This window comes from Xyrauchen texanus, chromosome 10, assembly GCF_025860055.1.
Source record: "Xyrauchen texanus isolate HMW12.3.18 chromosome 10, RBS_HiC_50CHRs, whole genome shotgun sequence".
Lineage (NCBI taxonomy): Eukaryota > Metazoa > Chordata > Actinopteri > Cypriniformes > Catostomidae > Xyrauchen > Xyrauchen texanus.
The window spans coordinates 37,574,152-37,594,783 of NC_068285.1; the positions used below are offsets into that span (position 1 = coordinate 37,574,152).

Consider the following 20,632-nt stretch of genomic DNA (forward strand, 5'->3'; position numbering starts at 1 on the left):
GGGTGCAGATCGAAGAGTGTAATCCTCCGCTGGGTCCATGTTGTGGCCAGATTGTTCTGTAATGTGTAGGTGCTGGACAGAATGACCCAGGAGCAGAGGTAACAGCTCCAAAATATTTATTAACAAATTCAGTAATGTGCCACCATGTAGAGTAGAGAGTAGTGTGTTTGTCAGTTGAGTGTGTGCATCGTGGACATTAGGAGAAACTTGGCAGAATCCTCTGTAGAAGCTAGGCGATGAGAGAGATGTCCAGCGGCAATATGAGCAACTGTAGATCCCCGGCACGTGGGCTTAGACTGGAATTACTTTGTTGGATTAGCAGGCTGAACTCAGCGAAGACTGGAAGGCAAACCACAACCCGAACAATGCAGCAACCAACAGAGTGACAAGACAGGACCAGCTAAACAAGGAGATCGAGGTTAGTACTCAACTTAGTATAACAATCTGGCAAAGAAACAAAGAAACATGAGGGCATATGTAGGGAGTGAAATCAGGCTATAACAGGTGTTGCTTGACAAGCTAATCAGTGGCATGATCAGCGCTGCCCTGAAAACAATGAACGTTCCCATGGAAACACCGATCATGTCAATCGAGCATGCCTGCGAAACACGAGGGAGATAAAATGACAAAACAAACAAACAAACCTGTGGGATTACCAGAATCGTGACAGAGTATTCCTATTATTTGTTCAAGATGTTAATAGCCCTAGGCTATTTAGTCTGCACCGGGGACCCTGAATCTTCTCTCCGATGGAAGCTGAAGTTCATTATGAATTTCCCCCGATACCGGAAGTGTTGCGTTCTAATTCCTTTGTTACTGTTTACATGCTTGAAATGGTCTATGTGTTCCTACAAACATGTAGGAACATTATGTACATTATGCCTGCAAAGTTATTTTTTGTCATATTTTAGTGTTCTTGTAGCTCAACATAGAGAATGTGATGCTTGAAAGGTTAAGATTGAGGGTTTGATTCCCAGGAATTACACTTACCTATACAGTGAATACTTTGAATGCACTGAAAGACGAACGAAAATGCAAGCTGCATGTTTCTGGACAAATCTGGACAACATGATCAAACAGCAAATCAACATACTGCTTCCAAATGTTCATGTACCCTGAAATATACCCATTCTGTGAAATTACTGACAAGCAACATCCCTCGTCACATATTTGTGCATCAATTAGACTGTGTTTGCCTTTTTTATAAAGCATTGCACAAGCAAACTCATAGACTCGGGTTCTGGTCCCATAGTAACCAGGAAGTAGTTGCGATCTCAGAAACAATGGTGAGCAAGTTTCAGAGGTTGAATTTTCTCTCTAAAATAACATTTTTACTCCACTGATGGTTAGGTTTAGGTTTGGGGTTTGGGTTAGTGGGTATACAACTCACTTTTGATGCCACCCTTTGGACATTTCACTTGAAAACTGGTCAACGACACTTCCAGCTTCAGCCACTGGGGGCAATGCTTTAAATTTCAGTAAGCACAGAATTTAGCAGCAGAACTTTTGACCTCCTGTCTCCTGTCTGATCTGTAGACATTTTTTTTTATTTTGTTTTATTAACTCAATGACAAGTCACAATTATTGTCTGGTATCATATGTGGTCGATAGTTCTTAACATTGCTTGGAACAATTTACCTGGGCTGCGAGATAATTTTTTCATCCTTGCTGTTCTGAAGGTGTGGTTGTATTTTATGAGCTCACAAAAAAGAAGATAAACAATACGAGTCACTGAGAACATAAATTGGTAACACATGCTGGCAGTGATTGTTGTTTGTTCACTCACTCACAAAGACCATCCTCACTACAAAAAACAAAGAGTATTGATTTTGCTGCACCTTAATGGTCTTGACTGAAATCCATTAGACACTTTTCTTACATAAACCATAAACAGTGGGCACCGTGTGGAAGATTGAATCGGCATCCTGATAATGGTCCATTGTTTTCCCTTCAAGCTCTCTGCACTTATGTACTTTTATGATGTCATAAATCACAGCACGAGCTGTTTCTTGCTCTATCCTGGATTGAAATTTGATTTGTTGGTCTTCTCATTTCACAGCAGCATCTGGAGCCATGGAAGCTCTATGCCACCGTTGGGGTTCTGCTTATTATCGACATCCTGTCCCTCATGATTTGGCAAATTGTGGATCCCTTGCACATTACAGTGGAGGTATGCCCGAGCTCAGTCCCATCTTTTTACGTGCGGAACTATGTTTAAGTTTTTTAAGACACTTTTCTCTTTCTCTTACCGTTTATCTGAGAAGAAGTTCACTAAAGAAGCACCTAAAGGGGACGTGGACCAGTTGATTGAACCGTTGCTGCAGCATTGTAGTTCAGAGAAGATGAACACATGGCTCGGTAAGGACTGCTCTGGGTTTTACTATGGTTTTGTTCACTCTGTAGAAATTTGGTTTGGTCAAATCTAAACAGATCTGAGTTAGACATGCAAACAAATCTGATTTTTGTGTTAACAATTAGTCTGTGTGAGTGTGACTTAATGAAGTTACCCTGATGGTTTTGACTTTAGCCTGTTTCCTCAGGTGTTTCTTTTATGTAAGTGTTAAACTAATTAAACTAATAAATTGCTACCTTCATGAGACAAATTGAACCAACCTTGCTCCTCCGGTTATGGTAATTAAAATGAGCCTAGAATGCATTCTTAAAGCAGTGTCCTTGAGAAATTGGCATTGCTGCCTGTAACAGTCTTGTTAATCTTGTTTTCTCACCCTCATGCCATCCCAGATTGTTATGACTTTCTTTTTTTCTATTGAACACAAATAAAGGTTTTCGAAGAATATTTATGCTCTGTAGGCCCATAAAATGTGAATGGTGGCCAGAACTTTTAACGCTTCAAAAAGCACATAAAGTCAGCATAAAAGTAATCCAGATTCCAGTGGTTAAATCAATATTTTCAGAAGTGATATGATGAGTGTGGGTGGGAAACAGAACAATATTTAAGTCCTTTTTACTATAAATCTACATTTTTACCAGCCCTCCTGTAATTTTCGGAGCTTTGAAGATTTGTTACTATTCACTTGAATTGTATGCACTTACAGAGCTGAAATATTCTTCTAGAATTCTTCATTTGAGTTCAACAGAAAAAAAGAAAGTCATGCATATCTGGGATGACATGAGGGTGAACTATCCCTTTAAGGCTAGTTTTCATATTAAAAAAGCCTGTAGTCATAAATAGTTTTGACTATCGTATTTTGATTTCCATTTTTAAAGCTTTCTTTGTTTTTGAAGACAGTGTTGTGTCTCTGTTTTGTAGGAGTCGTGTATGGCTATAAGGGTCTGCTGTTGCTCCTGGGTATTTTCTTGGCATATGAGACCAAATCTGTGTCCACAGAAAAAATAAATGATCATCGAGCTGTCGGGATGGCCATCTATAATGTCTCTGTGAGTCTGTTTCTTCCAAATATTGTCCAGTTAAAATCAGTCTGCAGGTAAGAATAGTTAGCTGAAGTGACTGGGTGATCTTGTTCGTAATTGCAATTCATACGTGAAGTGTACGTACACAATTATATTGTACATTTAGATAGACACTGAAAAGTATGATATCATTGTATTGACATTATCTATTAGCATGTAAACACTTATACATACAGTATACTACAATCTTAGAGATGTATAAATCTTTTAAACTTTTGCGTGGATAACGAACAAGTTCAGTACTCAAAAAAATTTCTGTAAATAATGGAGTAACTGTGTGGCTTGAATCACACTTGTATGAATACTATGAATACCAATGAGATCACATTGAAAGTAGCACTTTTTTGTATTGTTTTGTTGCTCAAGTTTAGTTCAGAGTTGTTGTGTGAATTTTGCACATTGTCCGTCTGGAGCTGTGTGTCCCAACACAGTCCTGAGCATGCCTGGAGCTCTACAGTGTGAGCTCTGTTAGATTTGATGAGATTTGAAGTGAAGTGTTTCAGGCTGCCATCTTCAATGCTGTCCAGGGATGCAGTGCAGACACAAATCTGGGAAAAATAGCGTTTCCCTTCATCATCATGAATAAACTTGCATGTCAGTTTAACAAGACTAGAGGTCTAAATTATTAGAAAACTGGAGCACAAGTGCTCCCTCAGTAATGCTCAAAATTGTTTGTTTTGGTACTTCATCTCATCTGTTCCACTTTAGCATTTGAGTGCTGCCCCACGGCTCCAGAAAAAGTAAAGCAGTGTGCACTGCACTGAAAATATACTCATGGGGAAAGTCACTTAACAGTTGCGCAACTTTTGTGCAATGGATTTCAGAGCAAAAGCCTATTTATTAATCACTAACCATCTGCAATTCAGTTTTACTAGGTGCTAAAAAGTGTTGCGCTATTAGCAATTAAACTTAGTGCTATAAAATTAATTAGTACTGTATCTAAATGAAGGCATCAAAATCTGTTTAAATTTTGTCACTCTTTTCAGCACAACAGCACCATCGTAATAAAGATTACTATAGATTGCGCCTTACTTGCAAAACTCAGTATTATTTGCCTGGCACAATGAACAATGTGCTATTAAGTTCAATTAAAATGAAATAAAAAATTATTTAATTAAATACAATTATGTAAATATATATACATATTTAAATAATTAAAAAAAGAAAATAAATACTTAAATATAAAATAAAGTTTATATTTACATAAATTATATAAATATATAATAAATATAATTTAATATTTATAAAATAGAAAGATTTATTAATTTAAATTAATTATCAAATAAATATCATAATTGAGTAATTTAATTAATCAAATTATTAAATTAAACTGATCCTGTTGGCAGTTCTTCATCAAATATCAATGAAGTGATGGAAATTGGGAAGATCGGGAATTGCGCAGTGCAAATAGTGTTCAGCAGAAAATATTTGGGGGTTTGTACAGTAACCTAATTTGCATAATTCCTTTTGGGAATTGAATGCTAAAACAATGGAGACAGCACATGCTAAATAAGTCACAATATCAGCGGGTGCAATTCTTTCTTAGTGAACTGATTATGGAGGGTAAACTCACAAGAATCTTTTACATTTAGCATAAAGACTCCTGGTCTATTTTCTATGGTGAAGCATGATTGAAAATGAAGCACAAAGCTTTTGTCAGTCAGCCACATTATTGAGGGCTTTTCATTCAGAGCAGTGCATTTTCTCTTCTTCTTGGGCTCTGTGGATTATCCATTATACACTGAACCTAATTTAATCTTAAATTGAGGGAGAGACTTTCAGATCAGCAAGGGGGCACATTTTGCATTTTAATCTTTTTCTTATCAAGGTCAAAGTCCGAATCTTAGTCCTCAGCAGATGCCCATTCTTTTAAAGAAATGATTTCCAATGCCATCAGCCATGTCATTACTGACCCTATCACTTTTTAGAATTTCAGCTGCTCGTAGACAATAAGAAAGATGATAAGCGCCCACCTGTTCACTGGAAATTGATAACATTTATTGAATTGTCATTTTGAGGACTTATGTTGCACAAAAAGCAGCACGCAAAGATATTTTTTTTAATTAAGTTCAGTCAGTTTCAGAAATGAACTGTTTTAATAAGGGCCCATATTGCCCTCTGGAATTGATTTTCACAGGCATTTTTACTTAATTTTACCAACAAAAAAGTTTCTAATATTTTAAAATGATACAGCATGCCATCCATTTATATCAAATATGTAAATTTAATCAATGAACGGCCAGATTTGAAGTTAATGACATCAAACATCATTGATTCTCACGTCTCATCATTAACATCAAAAATGTTGTGACTCTTGTTGCGTCATAATTTGAATGTATGCGGATGGGATTTGTGAGTTTCAGCACAGGAGACTTTCTGTTCCTCAAAGCTATAGAAGATTTGATGTAAAGAACACAAATCTTATTTTTCTTTAATGGTGCTTTTTTGTCATTTTTGGAGATACAGTAAGAGCATCAGCTGGAGCAGTAAACTATGTTGTAAGTTAGCACTTTTTGCCTGCATATATTTGCCAAACAGTGCATGTTGGCACAGCTGAGCATTTAGGACTAAAACTGTATTTTAAAACAGATTTAGTTTTGTCATTATGTGCTCGGTGCACATTTTGATGGCCCAGCAGTAAACTGCTTTGATTTAGAGAGACTGTTTTGCACCTTTTGTCCTGTCCAAATAACGAATGACCCTGCAAAGAAAATGCGTTGGGTTAACCTCCTCGTGGTCACTATAATGTGGTTCTCGCCCTCGGTGGGGCACGTGGTGAGTTGTGCTTAGATTGACGGTCTCTGATGTGGAGGCAACTGAGATTCGTCCTCCGTCACCCGGATTAAGGCGTGACATTACGCCACCACGAGGACTTAGAGCACATTCAGAATTGGGCATTCCAATTTGGAGGGAAAAGGGGAGAAAAAAAGGAACCAAGAATCAGTTCTTTCTTGGTTTAATTGTATTTTAAATACTTCAACAGAAGGATTTCCTTTCACTGTTCTGTTATTTTTCTGTCAATGCGACCAGCCCAACAAAGCAACATTGGCTCAACCAATGGCGTGAGTTCGGGGGCAGGGACAACTGTTTGACTGATCAATGGCAGATGGGGAGAGTGTTGGGGAAACCTCTCTGAAAACAATCATTATGTTGACTAGAAAATACTGTTCTATGCTTTAAGCTGTTTAGGGTTTTATCCCAAATCCGTAAATGTAAGTTTCCCATACTCCCATACACAGTTTTTGCTTGGTATTTTTTGTAAATATATTAAGTAGTTCTAGTATAAAAGACAGGTGCTTCTTCAAAAGTAATTTTTACTGCAATGGAATTGTTAAGGAATCAGATTCATTACAATTCTCATCCTATGTGTATCTTTCTCTCTCTTTCAGGTGTTGTGTATGATTACTGCTCCCGTCACAATGATTCTGTCATCTAAACAGGACGCCTCATTCGCCTTTGCCTCGCTGGCAATCATCTTCTCCGTCTACATAACTCTAGTTGTGCTCTTCGTCCCCAAGGTAACATAGAAAATCATTATATCCATACAAGAATGCATGCTAATTTAAATATAGTATAACAGTGATGAATATTAAGTGTAGGAGTGATCAGAGGGAGGAGAGTTAATTTGTGATATGCATCTCTCCTAATGGCCTGTCAATTTCATTTTATACCGTGCTGAAAGGTAATGCTGGAGATGTGCTGTAGTCAGTATCATTCAAGAGGAAAGCTGTTCGATTTCTGAGGGAATATAAAAGGGATGCTCTTTTGGAAAAAGAGAAGACGCTCTGCCTTTCTAATGTTGAATGCCTTTATACAACCCTCAAAAAGAGAAAGCAATCATACTGTTTCTATAAGTACATGCTGTGCACATCAGAAACACTGTAAGCATTTTGTATGTTTTACTCTAGATGCGGAGGCTTATCACTCGTGGCGAGTGGCAGTCAGACCAGCAGGAAACTATGAAGACCGGCTCATCTACAAACAACAACGATGAAGAGAAGTCTCGCCAGCTGGAGAGAGAGAACAAAGAGCTGCAGAAGATCATCCAAGAGGTGCTGCCACACTTTCACTTTCTCAAACAATATGTTGGGGATGTCTGATACAGTAGATCTCATAAGACTGGTGGTTGATGGTCACATTTACTTACATTTTCCTTTTCCCAGTGGTTTTCAAACCTGCTAGAATATTTTAGTCCCAGTAGAAACTAGTCAGGCATGCTTGCTTAAGCAAGTATCAGTGTTGTTATAGCTCATACACCCTCATTTAGAAAAAGTCCCTCGCCATCCTGCAGTCTTTCTGCTACTGAACATTAATGAGTGCAGCTTATTGAGGAAAGATGCTAGTACATTTCTAAGCCATCACACTAAAGATGAGGAACCCAAGCCAAATCTACAGACCACAATATTTAAGATCCTGTTTGCACCTGGTATTAAGATGCATCTCGGGTGGTCCGATCACATGTGGTCAGGTGAGACACTTTGCTGTTTACACCTGGTCACTTAAATGCATCTTCTGTGACCACTTGTGATCGGATTTGAAGGGGAGGGTCTCTGATTTCATGATGACAAACATCAATCACTATGTCAGTGTGTTACAGCATAATATTAAAGCACAACATAGACAGATAAATACAAAGAAAGCATGAAAATAAATGGTGCGCTGTTTCTCCCAGATGCAGCTGAAATCACAGCACATTCCCAACATTTCAATATATCTAACATATCTGTTATTTTAGTGTTTTACTTGTATTAAAGGAGCTTCTGATGTTCGTGCTTCTCATCTTTATTGATATCAGACAAACTAAAGAAAATCTGTGGACATTCTCATTGTGGTTGATTGACAGGGGAGGGGTAGAGCTTCACTACTGTCCGAGATGCTTGAGGACAGATTAGCATTTACACCTCAATATGATGTGGTTCCACTCACCAACATTTTAAACCCCGTTTAGACCTGTATTTAGCGCTGACCACTTGTGATTGGATCACCCAAAATGCATCTTAATACCAGGTGGAAACGGGGTAATAGAGACTTTTAGGTGGGCTCTTTTGACATGGGCCTGTATGCAACCACCTGGCAGAGCCCTGGTAACCACCCAGAACACCATAACAACCACATAGCAATACACAAACAACCACTCAGAACACTTTAGCAACTGCATTGCAACACTCTAGCTAACACCCAAGTGTTGTGGCAGGGCAATTCCATGGAAATATTAACAATACCAAACTTTTAGCAAAGGAACTAAAATAGATGTTACATTTTTAATTTAAGCGTTTTTGTTTCTGTATTTAACAGCTAATGGATTTGAAAAGAAATTGCATTGTTTATCCAAAATAAATCATGAGGTTTGCACCATTTCTTAAACATTTTCAACCAGCCATATTTCATGGTCATTGAAGGAAATGTAAGGTAATGTAGCCATTAAGTATTCATATAATCTAAAAAAGTAACTGCGCTCAATAAGCCACTTGATAAAATGTGCAGATTGATGGTCTCAGACACGGAGGCATCTGAGATTCGTCCTCCACCTCAGAGGCGAGTCACTGTGCTAACACAAGGACTTAGACCGCAATGGGAATTGGGCAAGCCTAATGGAAAAGGGGAGAAAAAATGAGCTAAAATGTTATATTACAATAATAATCACATACCAGGTTTTTAATATAATAATTACAACAACAGCAATAATAGGCAAAATAATTGACCAACCTCTGATTTCAAACGGAGGACATAAATAAACGACAAGGGAGTCATTGCATGAATGTATTTTATTTTAAACTAGACCTACAATTTAAAGGTTTAGGTGATGTTTTATAGGCTAAAGGCAAATAGTTCACTGGAATAAGTATACATTCTCATTCTCAGGAAAGTGAGAAACAAGAAATACATCGCGAATGGCATTAGAATTATTAGTAATGTTTCAGTAGTCTCTAGATTATAGCAGCTGCCTCATGAAACACCTGCTGACAGAGATTAAACTTTTTGTTTTAGAGTGAGCAGCACATCTGCAGCTTCTCTTGAAGCAAATTACATGCAAATCTTATCAATGCTCTCACTGTCACCTGACACAAAGCTATATAAGACACGTTTGTTGTGACACGAGTTTTGGCCCCATGAATATCTAAGCGTTTACGTGAAACTTTTACTCGAACGGTGTCATGAGATAATGTATTTCCAGAGAAATGTAATCATGTAGATGATGATTCATAGCGAAATAAAATGTAATAGTAAATGTTAATATCATTTAGGGAATTTTAAACAAGTGGATCATATTAAAAACTGTGCTGGCATATGGTGGCCATTCTGACAAATGGCCAGTCATTGCATTGGAACATGAGCATCTACCTGAATGACAACTTTACAAGAGTAATAAACACCAACTGAGAATTAAAGTAAACCATCATATTTCCAGCATGGCTCTTCAAGTTGATTAATGTGAAGTAATTTAGCATCTTTGGGACTTTACAGGATTTGACTTTACTTGAGTGGTTCGTCTCCGGTACTAAGCGCTTAAACTACACATCAAGCATTTATGTAACACATCTCACTAGAGCATGAATGGCTGTTACGTTTAATACAATTTATTAATTTAAGCAATATATTGCAAAAGCAATTTACTTTACTTGTGGACAACCCCCAGCATTGTTTCCTAACACACTGCTGCAATACGTCTTGTGAGCAATTTCAGAAACTCCCGCTATATGGTGGCAGTTAAAGGTGGATTTGAAATTACAAAACAATATCTGATTAATGAAAAGTGCTTGAATATCAGAAAAAATATCAGAAAATCCAGTTATCGATCATTCTCTATTTTCAGTTTATCGATCAGTAAGCATTTTTCAGAAAGACAAGGAAAGACTATGTTTCAGTGTTGTGTAATGTTCATAATATTTAAGAGGCCAAGAAAAATGGGGGAATTGTTTTTTATTATACATAGAAATAATTTGAAATACTGGTACTTAGTACTTTCTCTGGCATATTACAGTTTACATTTTTACTGTAAAAGTCCTGCTTATAATGCCAGAATTGTTCTGCAGCAACATTTGTATGAGCAAGCACCATTCTTATTTTTGAAATTGTAAATATATCGTTTTTCATATGGTCTCATTTTCTCTCTCCATCAGAAAGAGGAACGTGTGTCAGAGCTCAGAAACCAGCTGTCAGAGAGACAGGCCTTGCGCTTCCGGAGACGCCCATCCTCCTCCAATCAGAACCACAGCTCTCCTCCTCTCCCCTCTTCTCAGAACGATCCCAAATCTCACCTCCCCCCACCAGGATACCCCCTCCCAGCTTCAGACAACCACTCCCTCCCTCTCACCTTCTCCAACTCCTCCACCCTGTACCAGCCCGACGGCAAGATCAACCGCAACAACTGTCACCCCAGCCGACTGCAGCTCCTCTACAAGTGAGCCCAGACACAGATGGGACACAAAGAGGAAATTCAAGTGGGACTGTGGCAAAGTAAAAAGTGGAGAAGCTACCTTCATGTGCCACCCAAGTTCCCTTTATTTCCACCCAGCAGACTACTTTGGTTTCTTTGTTTGTTTCTTTTGTTTCTGACAGGCTTGCTGTTTCTCACGGGTGGTTATTTTGTCAAGAAGTCTTGAGAATCTGGTGTTGACTGCATCATCAATGTGTCACCATGTTTCAAAGCCACACATGCCGTGATAACAACTGCATTGTTCAAATGATTAATCCTCAGCTCTTTTTCGCCTTAGAAAATTGTGTGATAAAAATGACTTGCTAAAAAACATCCTTACAGAAACATCTTGGTTTATAGTGGATTACTCCAAGGGGCTGTTCATACAGGATATACCGTTTTGCCCATCTGTGCTGTATTTTAATTGTTTTTCTTTGTAAACCTGTGCTAGATTGATGCCTTTGACTGTTGCAAAGCATCTCCCACCATGAGTGCCATGTTTATAATAAAATATAATCACATGATGAGTATTGATGCTGTCTACCAACCCTGGACTCGCAAGTTCAAATCCAGGGTGTGCTGAGTGACTCCAGCCAGGTCTCCTAAGCAACCAAATTTGCCTGGTGAGTGTAGAGTCACATGGGGTAACATCCTCGTGGTCATGATTAGTGGTTCTCGTTCTCAATGGGGTGCATGGTAAGTTGTGCATGGATCGCGGAGAGTAGCATGAGCCTCCACATGCTGGGAGTCTCCGTGGTGTCACAACGAGCCATGTGATAAAATGTGTGGATTGATGGTCTCAGAAGTGGAGGCAACTGAGACTTGTCCTCTGCCACCTGGATTTAGGTGAGTAACTGCGCCACCATGAGGACCTACTAACTTGTCAATACTTAGTACTAAATATTGGGCATTCCAAACTAGGAGAAAAGGGGATAAAAATTAATTCAACTAAAAACATGATCACATTGGAAGTCGACATGATGCTTCCGAATGTACATGTACCCTGAAATCGATCCCATTCTGCCAAATTACTGACAAGCGGCATTACCCATAAGATATTTCTGCATCAATTAAAAGTCTTTACCTTTCCCTGTGGTGCTATTAATATCTCATTATGCTAGCAATCTTCCAGGTATGGGTTCGGGTCCATGGAAACATGAACGTAATCATGTTCACTTAAACAATTTTGAGTGCGATTTGGAGGTTCGCTCTACAATAAAAGTTTTACTCCACTGATGTTTAGGTTTAGGGTTGAGGTTTAAGTTAGGGGGTAGAGTAAAATAAATATGCATTCCTGTTGACTGTATTACATAATTTTAGAGTGGCGCAACTCTGTGGACAACTGGTGCTCAAAACAAACAGAACAATAGCACCAGAGAAACAAAGAGCTTAGAGTTCATGAGAAAATCAACCTTTGAATAGCTTACTAATAGTTGTCTCTGCACATTAAGCTGGAATAGAAGAAAGTATTTTAACACTTCCAGCTTCGGCCACTGGGGGCAGTGGTTTAATTTCAGTAAGAACAGACCTATTTCAGCAGCAGAACTCTCGATCTAAGATTGGCGAATCGAAAGTGTGATCAGTCAAAGACACTATGTCAAATTAAAAACAGCTCTACTTTGAAAATGCCTCAAGACAACTCTTTTATTCCGTGGTGCTTCATTTAGCTAGTTTTAAACGCAAAAGTGTGTCCTGTGTGAAAAGCTCCTAAATGATCCCAAAATGTATTTAGGGTAATATTTAGAGCTGTACTGATACAATCAGATATTGCGATACTTTTTCTCATATTTCATCGATATTTCAGTTCCTTGTATTAATATGTTTTATTATTTATTTGTGTATTCATATGTATTATATTTCAATAAATGAAGAAGCAGTTTGTCTAAATAAGCGCAAACTGGTGTTTCTCCTTGTGATCGGAGGAGCTTCTACGAAGCACTGTACTGGACAAACATTATGCACAGCATGCAAGAGAGATTGACCGCTGATGCACAATGCGATGCGATGATCCAGTGATATCATGTGCAACCGTGATGTTTTGTGTCATAAAATATGTAAATTGGCAATATCTGTGTTTAGTGCTGGATATGCAATTGAGCACAGCAGTGGGGTTCTGGACGTAAAAGTCCCATTCATTTTTTTTCATAAGAGAATTGATCTTTTTAATGAGGGTTAGGTTAGGGTTAGGGTTAGGCTAACTCTAACCTAACCTTTAAAGGCAGACCTACCGTGAGCTTTGAGGCTGTTATTTAGTGGTATATGCTTCTTTTGAAGCCATCAGTTCATGTTATTTCAACTCTATTTTGAAATACATTTTGTTTAATGTTGTTTTTTTCATAAGAACGACACTACCCATGATTCTGAAGAAAAAGATTCACCTATCCAAGAGTTGCGGCAAACCAACCCTGTTAAACGTGCTCCCTTCACTTTCAAACTACTGATATCTGAATATTTTACAATAAACTTAAAATCTATTCAGTATTACTGATTTTTGTAAAAATATGCTTTTTTGATTCAAATTAATGTTTGTAATGTTGTGATTCACATCAGAGCTTGTTGGTTTGGTTCATGCCTTAGAACTGTTATGAAGACTTTTATGAAGTCCCTAGGGAATTTTTTATTTTTTTTTGAAAATTACTTCCAGAACCAAGAAGGGGCAGGCACTTTTGCACTCTGTAGCATGGTTGCCTTTGAGTCGGTGTGGTATCGGTTTGAAAACATCTAGGAATTTTTCTCACATTTACATGCTTCATTGGTAGATTCTTTTATCCAGTACAACTTAAAGTACATTGAAAGTTTGTATTTTATCAGTTTGTATGTTCCCTGGATATCGAAACCAATAACCTTGCCGTTGCTGGCATCATGCTCTTCCTTTGGGTAATATACATATTTTGCAACTTCAACATGGTCTCATAAACAGACAGCTCCATGATGTACTGCTGAAGTTATCTTTTGTTTATTTCCACAGGGATTTGTTTTTCTGTGAGTTGTCACCATATTAAGTTACAGGGACAGTCCCACTGGTACGACATGTGGTTAAGTGGCTTGCTCAAGGGCATAATGGTGATAGCTCATGGATCGCACTTGTAGGTTCTAATCGAATCTAACCACTTGGCTGTTGTAAGTGTTAAACTTCGCCACATCATTCGGGTCGCACCATTTGTGGTATGGATATGAATGATACCTCAAATCTTGTGGCTTGTTGAGGTGTGCTATTACTTATCTATGGGATCAGACGTAACTGGTGGACAACAGAGCAGGCAAAATACAATTCTATAGACTCAAGACATACAGTATGTATAGTATAGGTCCAACGTCATTGGTGTGTGAGTGTGAATGTGTGTGTGAATGGGTGAATGGGACACAGTGTAAAGCTCTTTGGTAACCTCTAAGGATAAAAAAGGCGCTATATAAGTGCAGACCATTTACCATTTATAGGGGTCAGAATATCATAGACACTTTTGATGGGCTCTTTTGACTTAGCAGACACCTTGCAACCAGCCACAACACCATAGCAACCACCTTTAATCATGCTAAAAATCACTCTGAATACCTTAGGGACCACAGAGCAATGCCCTGGCAACCATCCACAACAGCAACGTGGAGGCAACTTGGGCAAACATTACTCTACATTTTCTTCACAATATATTTGTACATTTTGTATATTGGTGTGGCTATATGCATCATTTTCTCCCAGAGAATGCTGTGATAACATATTAGCAGTCATAAAGCTCTTTATTTCATCACATATTTTGAGATTTAATCTCACATTTAATCTTTTTAGATTTAAACTGACAGTATTGTAATACAGTTTGCTTCTGAGTGGAACCTACCATATTAACTTCAATGATACCTGATACTTTGCAATGCAAATATCATGAAAGTGTCTTGGGCAGCTATGTTTGTGCTATGCGGTTGTGTGTAATGATCAAGTTTCCTGAAAAGGGGAATTAGTCAGTTAAAAATGGGACTCAGTTGAGGTCCATGCAATACAATAGATTACTCACCCCTTCCGTCATAACCCACAACACACGCAATCATACATTCACACTCACATTAGCTGTTTTATTTATTCATCACTCAACAATTTGTTGCAAAATGCCTTTCATTCCTGTAGTTACATTACAGTTTTGAATAAACAAAACACAAAATTGTATGGTACAGTACATAATTTCTAAACTGAGTAGATAGGAACTCCTTAGGAACTTCCTTATTCTTTAAGTAAAGTAAACAAGTAATGTCCTGACTATACTTTAGGGGCTTTTCCACTGCATGGTACAACTCGACTCAACTCACAACTTTTTTTGTACTGTGGATAGTACCTGCTACCTGATTTGTTTTTTTTGTACCACCTCGGTCGAAGTTCCAAGCGAGCTGAGCCGATACTAAATGTGATGTCAAAATCCTGCAGATTACTGATTGGTCAGGGAGAATCGTCACTACCAGCATCACTGGATTTCTGACACGTGACATCAACCCGCTAGTTTTAAAGTTAGCAACAGCGATAACAGTATCATTTGTTCACGCGACTTTCGAATTTTGAAAAAGAAATGGCTATGTGCATAACCACACCGTGGCCAATAAACGAGGTGCAGACGGTCCACTCGTTAGCGATGAGCGAAATGAAGAAGTCTCTCAGGAAGTGTCTCTGCAGTTGGCCACCACCGGACCTACCAACAGTGTAGGTAAAAGTAAAAAAAAAACGTAAAAGTGACTACAGAACCATCAAGGAAAATTGGAAGTGGTTCGACCAAATGGACGCTATCTTGATCGGCGAACAATGGGAGGGAGAGTGCCCTGGACTCTATGGAGGATGGTACATTTTGTTATGTTAACTCTATACTTTGCTTGAAAGCTTCACTTTATTTAGTTGACCAGCTACTGGAAGCTTGCTTCTAAAACAACCAGGCCAATTTAACTCTTACACTTGTGTAAAATCACCATGCAACAACTGCTTTATGCAGCACAATGAGCTAGTAGCTAACAACTAGTGGTTGTGTTATTGTTTTGGTCAGTTTGTGTTGTGTTTAAGATGATGTCACGGGAGTAGATGTGGTGCAACTATGACGATCATCCTATAATCCCACCCACGTTGAGGTGGCACTAAACTGCAGTGGAAAAGCAAGCTCAGAAAAGTAAAGCAAGTAGAGTTGAGGCGAGTCGAACCGTAACATGCAGTGGAAAAGTGCCTTTTGTGATCAGTTGAATGCCACTTTGGTGAATTAAAGTATCAATTCCGAAACAGTAAAATCTGTATATTATTCCAAACTTTTGGACACCAGTGTATGTATATATATATATATATATATATATATATATATATATATATATATATATATATACATTATATTTATTTTTAGTGAATTATCCCTAAACTCTTGTGCTTTATCTCTATGTCTGTGACTTGGATTTGGCCTATGCAGCAATGTTTCGATATTTCAGCTGGGCTGTTTGTCATACCTGCTTCATTTCCTTATTTGCAGTGTCAAATACTGCCTCTCATGTGGAAGGGCATGATGTACAGAAAATAAATCCCTACAAAGGGGCCTTGAAAGTATAATCATAAGTGCTTGTGACATTAGCACACTGCTCTTTATTTTAGAGAAATGATTATTACCTCATAATACTTGGAAAGCTGCCACTGGTTCTACTAAATAAATGGATGCTATGTTCAGAATAGCATACTACCATATTAATCTTATTATTTCTGCAGTTTGTAGTATGCATACATAATATGCATAGTAATAGACCGAGTACTGTATTGCAGAATCCAATATGCTTAACTTGAAGTAATATTTTGCCACAGCTCTTTCTTGACTCATTATATGAACAGACATTTTTTAACAAACTTTATATACTGTGCAGTATTCAGTAAGTAGTATGCTAATATTACACTCTGAACATAGAGATTGAACTGCATTATGATGTCAGAGTTTATGTGCTATAAGCACTTGTGATTGCTAAATGGTGCTCTGGTGATTTACATAAAAGCTGATATAAGATGGCTTAATGGGGGTGTCGTCAACACAAATACAAACACCACCATGGTGTTTTTCAGTCTGCTGTAATAGATTTTACTCATAATTTCTCGTCAAAAGGTGGTATGACAGTAACCATAGTGATGTTCATGCAATGATATGCACAAATGTTGATTGTGTAAATGCTAAATGTACATGATAAATGTATTTTCTTGCACATAAAGTATTAAGTATATACAGTCAAAGGTATTCATTCGTATGTGATATTGAAAATATATTTGTATCTGTAAATCAAATTGGGCTGGTGTCAATGGTGAAATAAAGACAACTATTGGTTTTGCTACAATTTTTTAAACTCTTCTTCTTATTATTTCTTTTTTTGTGTGTGGGTTAAAGCAGAAATGTATATAATTTCTGTGCCACCAAACAGAATTGCAAAAATACTCTGTTTTCAAAACAGATTTCTGAATATGCCCCCTGTCTTCCATTGGTCAAACAAAGAGATAGTCCCACCCCACTCAGACCACCCCATAGGTGGGTCTATGCAGGTCACTCAAAACAAACATAGCAATTTTCATTGCGCCAGAGAAACAAAGAGCTTAGAATTTTCAAGAAAATCAACCTATGAATGGCTGACTAATAGTTGTCTCTGCATATTAAGCTGGGATGGGAGAAAGTATTTTAACACAGAAACAGTTAACGGTTACATGTTTCAGGGAGGTCACGTGATGCCATGCAAGGATCGGACATGTGAACGGCAAAATCTGCGCACTTTACTAGTTCTAAAACTTTTAATGTTATAAACCGGTGAGATTTGATACACTCTGTTCCATAGCTGTTCTAAGAGGACAAAATGTCAAAGAATTCAAAATTAAAAGACACTTAGGTCATTGCTGACTTGGAGGATCTTGCTGTGATACATCGATCGATCACTGCTATGGATGCGAAGTTCACTTAAAAGAGTGGGGGATGTCGAGAAACAGATCGATTACCTGGAGTCTTCGGAGAGGGAATTATCTGCTAATCTGCTAGTGACCAAGGTGGATTTGAAGTGTTTCTGGGAGAAGTTGGAGGACTTGGAGAACTGTAGCCGGCGGAATAATGTCAATATCGTCGGAATTCCAGAGAGCGAAGAGGGACAGGATATGGTGAAATTCCTGGATGGGCTCCTTCCAAATCTGCTCAACCTAACAGGCCATAAGCTTGAGCATCGAGTGAGCTCACTGGGTTCCTGATCAGCGATCTGTGGAGGGATCCATGCCCCGTTCAGTTCAGGCCAAATTTCTGAGATCATCTGATAAAGATCTGGTTTTATGCGAGGAGTAAAGGAAGGCATTCTTGGAAAAAGTGCAGCATATTTTTTCCCCAGACTTTGCGAATTGGACAAAAGACAAACGTGATTGTTGCAAGAAATGCAAGAAACTTTGACAAAATCAACAGAAGGTCGCTTTTGCAATTATATTCCTGGCCAAATTGAGAATAGATGCTAAGGATGGCCGCAAAACATTCACATGCCCACAGCAAGCGATGTCCTTCATAAAGTCAATGGAGTATGTCATCTTGTGGTACTCACATTGCAGCCAAGTGGACTGGCTCACTGAACATTCGTTTGATGAAACTGAGTGCTTTTTTTTGTGCTGTTCCACCTAGCAGCTGGAGTTTATTTTGTAGAGTAACACACCTTCAGGACAGTTTTTTAATTAGTCTATATGCTCTTTGCGTTTATTCTGCCAATTGGCAGGAGTTTGTTTTATAGATTATCTTTTGCCATGTAACTGTGTCTCACAAAATTTGTATAGAAACACCGGACTTGAGTAATCTGATGGCAAAGTTGTTGCAGGGGTCCTCATAGGTGTGAGGTTAATGCACATTTGTCACGAACCCCGCTCCTCTGCCCCATCCCTGCTTCGTCGCACACACACTCACTCCTCAAGCTCGCACGCTCGTTCCGCCCCCTCGAGCTCGCACGCTCGTTCCGCCCCCCTCGAGCTCACGCTCGTTTTGCTCCCTCGAGCTCTCACGCTCGTTTTGCTTCCTCGAGATCTCCTGCTCGTTAGCAGGTCTCTCTCCTCGGGCTCACATGCACGCTCCTATGGCCAAAACATTATGACCACTGCACTCGTCTCAATCACCCCATTATTACGTTTCACCTGCACTCGTCTCATCACCTTTCATTGTTTACACCTGCACCTTCCCTATAAATACCACAGCACATCCGTTTCACGGTGTTGGTTATTGTTCTAGTTTACCCCGCATCTTCAGCCCCGGCTAGTCTCGCTCTAGTTTTGGACTCCTCTCGTTTACCCCTTAGCTTGCCAGCCCCCTTGATCCCCTGTCTTTTCCTCTTGCTTGTCTTGTTTGTATATTGATTCCCGGCTTCGACCTCACGCTCCCTTTGACTACTTTCTCCCGGATTTGCCCCTTGTTTATATCTTGATTCCCGGCTTTTGACCTAACGCTCACCCTGACCATTCTTCTCTGGATTTGCCCTTGTTTTGTACTGTTGCCTGCTTTTATTTTAATAAAGCAGTTTTTTCTCCGACATTGTGACTGTCTCTACTTGTATTCGCTACAACATTCTTTTCTTTTTTCTGTTTGTTTTGTTCCAGGGGATGTGTTCCAGGGGACACAATATATTTTTTCTTATATGTAAAAATTTCAAATGTTAATATGAGTGGATTTTCTCTCTCTCCACGTGGAATGTGAATGGGTTGGGCACCTCATAAAAGAAGGAAGGATATGTATCTTCTTAAGCGTAAGAAATATGATAAAGTGTTTCTTCAATAAATGCACCTTTCTCTGCAGGAAGCTGAAAAATTTGGAAAGATATGGAGTTTGGCATTTCAGTAAGAGCAGGGGAGTCATTACGCTGATAAGTAAATATCTACAATTCAAATGTCTCAAACAGAGTAAAGATAAATTAGGATGAATCATTATTGTTTTAGCTGAATTTCAGGGACAAATTCTTATTTGGCTAATATTTATGCACCTAAATATGATCGGGAATTTCGATGCGATGATCAGGGCTTTTTTTGCAAGCTGCTGGTACCCCTCATGATATAATATTGGGAGGAGACTTTAATCTTTTGATGCACTCAGTCCTTGATCATACTGAAGCAAATGTGTGCAAGTCCCCTAGAGCAACATTGACGCTTCACAGGATGTGTAAAAATGTTGGACTTACAGATATTTGGAGATTTTTGAACCCATCTGGTAGAGACTATACATTTGCTTCATCAGTTCATAAGATTTACTCTAGAATGGATGTCCTTCAATTCATCTATTGTTGATTGCTCAATTGGAAACATCTTAGTCTCAGATCATGCCCTGGTGTGTTTAGAGGTGTTGCCACATATGGACAAATCATACAGTTGGTGCTTTAATGTATCCCTTTTGCAAAATCCTGAATTCCAACATATGATAAAGGATGAAATCAAAGTCTATATGGAGACCAACTGGTCCTCAGTATTCTCTGTGGGCATTGCTTGGGAGGCACTTAAAGCAGTTCTTAGGGGCCGGATTCACAAAAAAATACAAAGCACATGAACATCGTGGAATTGGAAGGGAATATTAAAAGTCCTGAGGCAGAGCTGAAGCGCTGAATGGCGACTAACGGCCTCAGGGAATTGACCCAATTGAAATACAGATATAATACTATTTTGTCACGGAAGATGGAGTTTTGGCTATTCAGGGTAAGACAGTCATACTTTGAGTTGGGGGACAATACAGGGAAATTTCTGGCTAGATATATAAAACAGAGAGAGTCTTTTTGTAACATTCCTTCAGTGAAATCTGCTGGTGGTGA

At 38.6% G+C, this 20,632-nt stretch overlaps 1 protein-coding gene across 3 annotated transcripts in view; it reads left to right on the forward strand.

Annotated features, from left to right (window-relative positions):
• Nucleotides 1–17,149, forward strand: part of LOC127650784 (gamma-aminobutyric acid type B receptor subunit 1-like) — a 200,860-nt gene extending 183,711 nt beyond the window's left edge. For all 3 annotated transcript variants that reach the window (XM_052136422.1, XM_052136421.1, XM_052136420.1), the window contains 6 exons: nucleotides 2,060–2,170; nucleotides 2,265–2,358; nucleotides 3,272–3,399; nucleotides 6,822–6,950; nucleotides 7,341–7,484; nucleotides 10,554–17,149. In XM_052136422.1, coding sequence (XP_051992382.1) covers nucleotides 2,060–2,170; nucleotides 2,265–2,358; nucleotides 3,272–3,399; nucleotides 6,822–6,950; nucleotides 7,341–7,484; nucleotides 10,554–10,838 — 891 coding nt within the window. In that variant the 3' untranslated portion in view covers nucleotides 10,839–17,149. The remainder of the gene's footprint in view (nucleotides 1–2,059; nucleotides 2,171–2,264; nucleotides 2,359–3,271; nucleotides 3,400–6,821; nucleotides 6,951–7,340; nucleotides 7,485–10,553) is intronic.
• The last annotated feature ends 3,483 nt before the right edge of the window (nucleotides 17,150–20,632 follow it).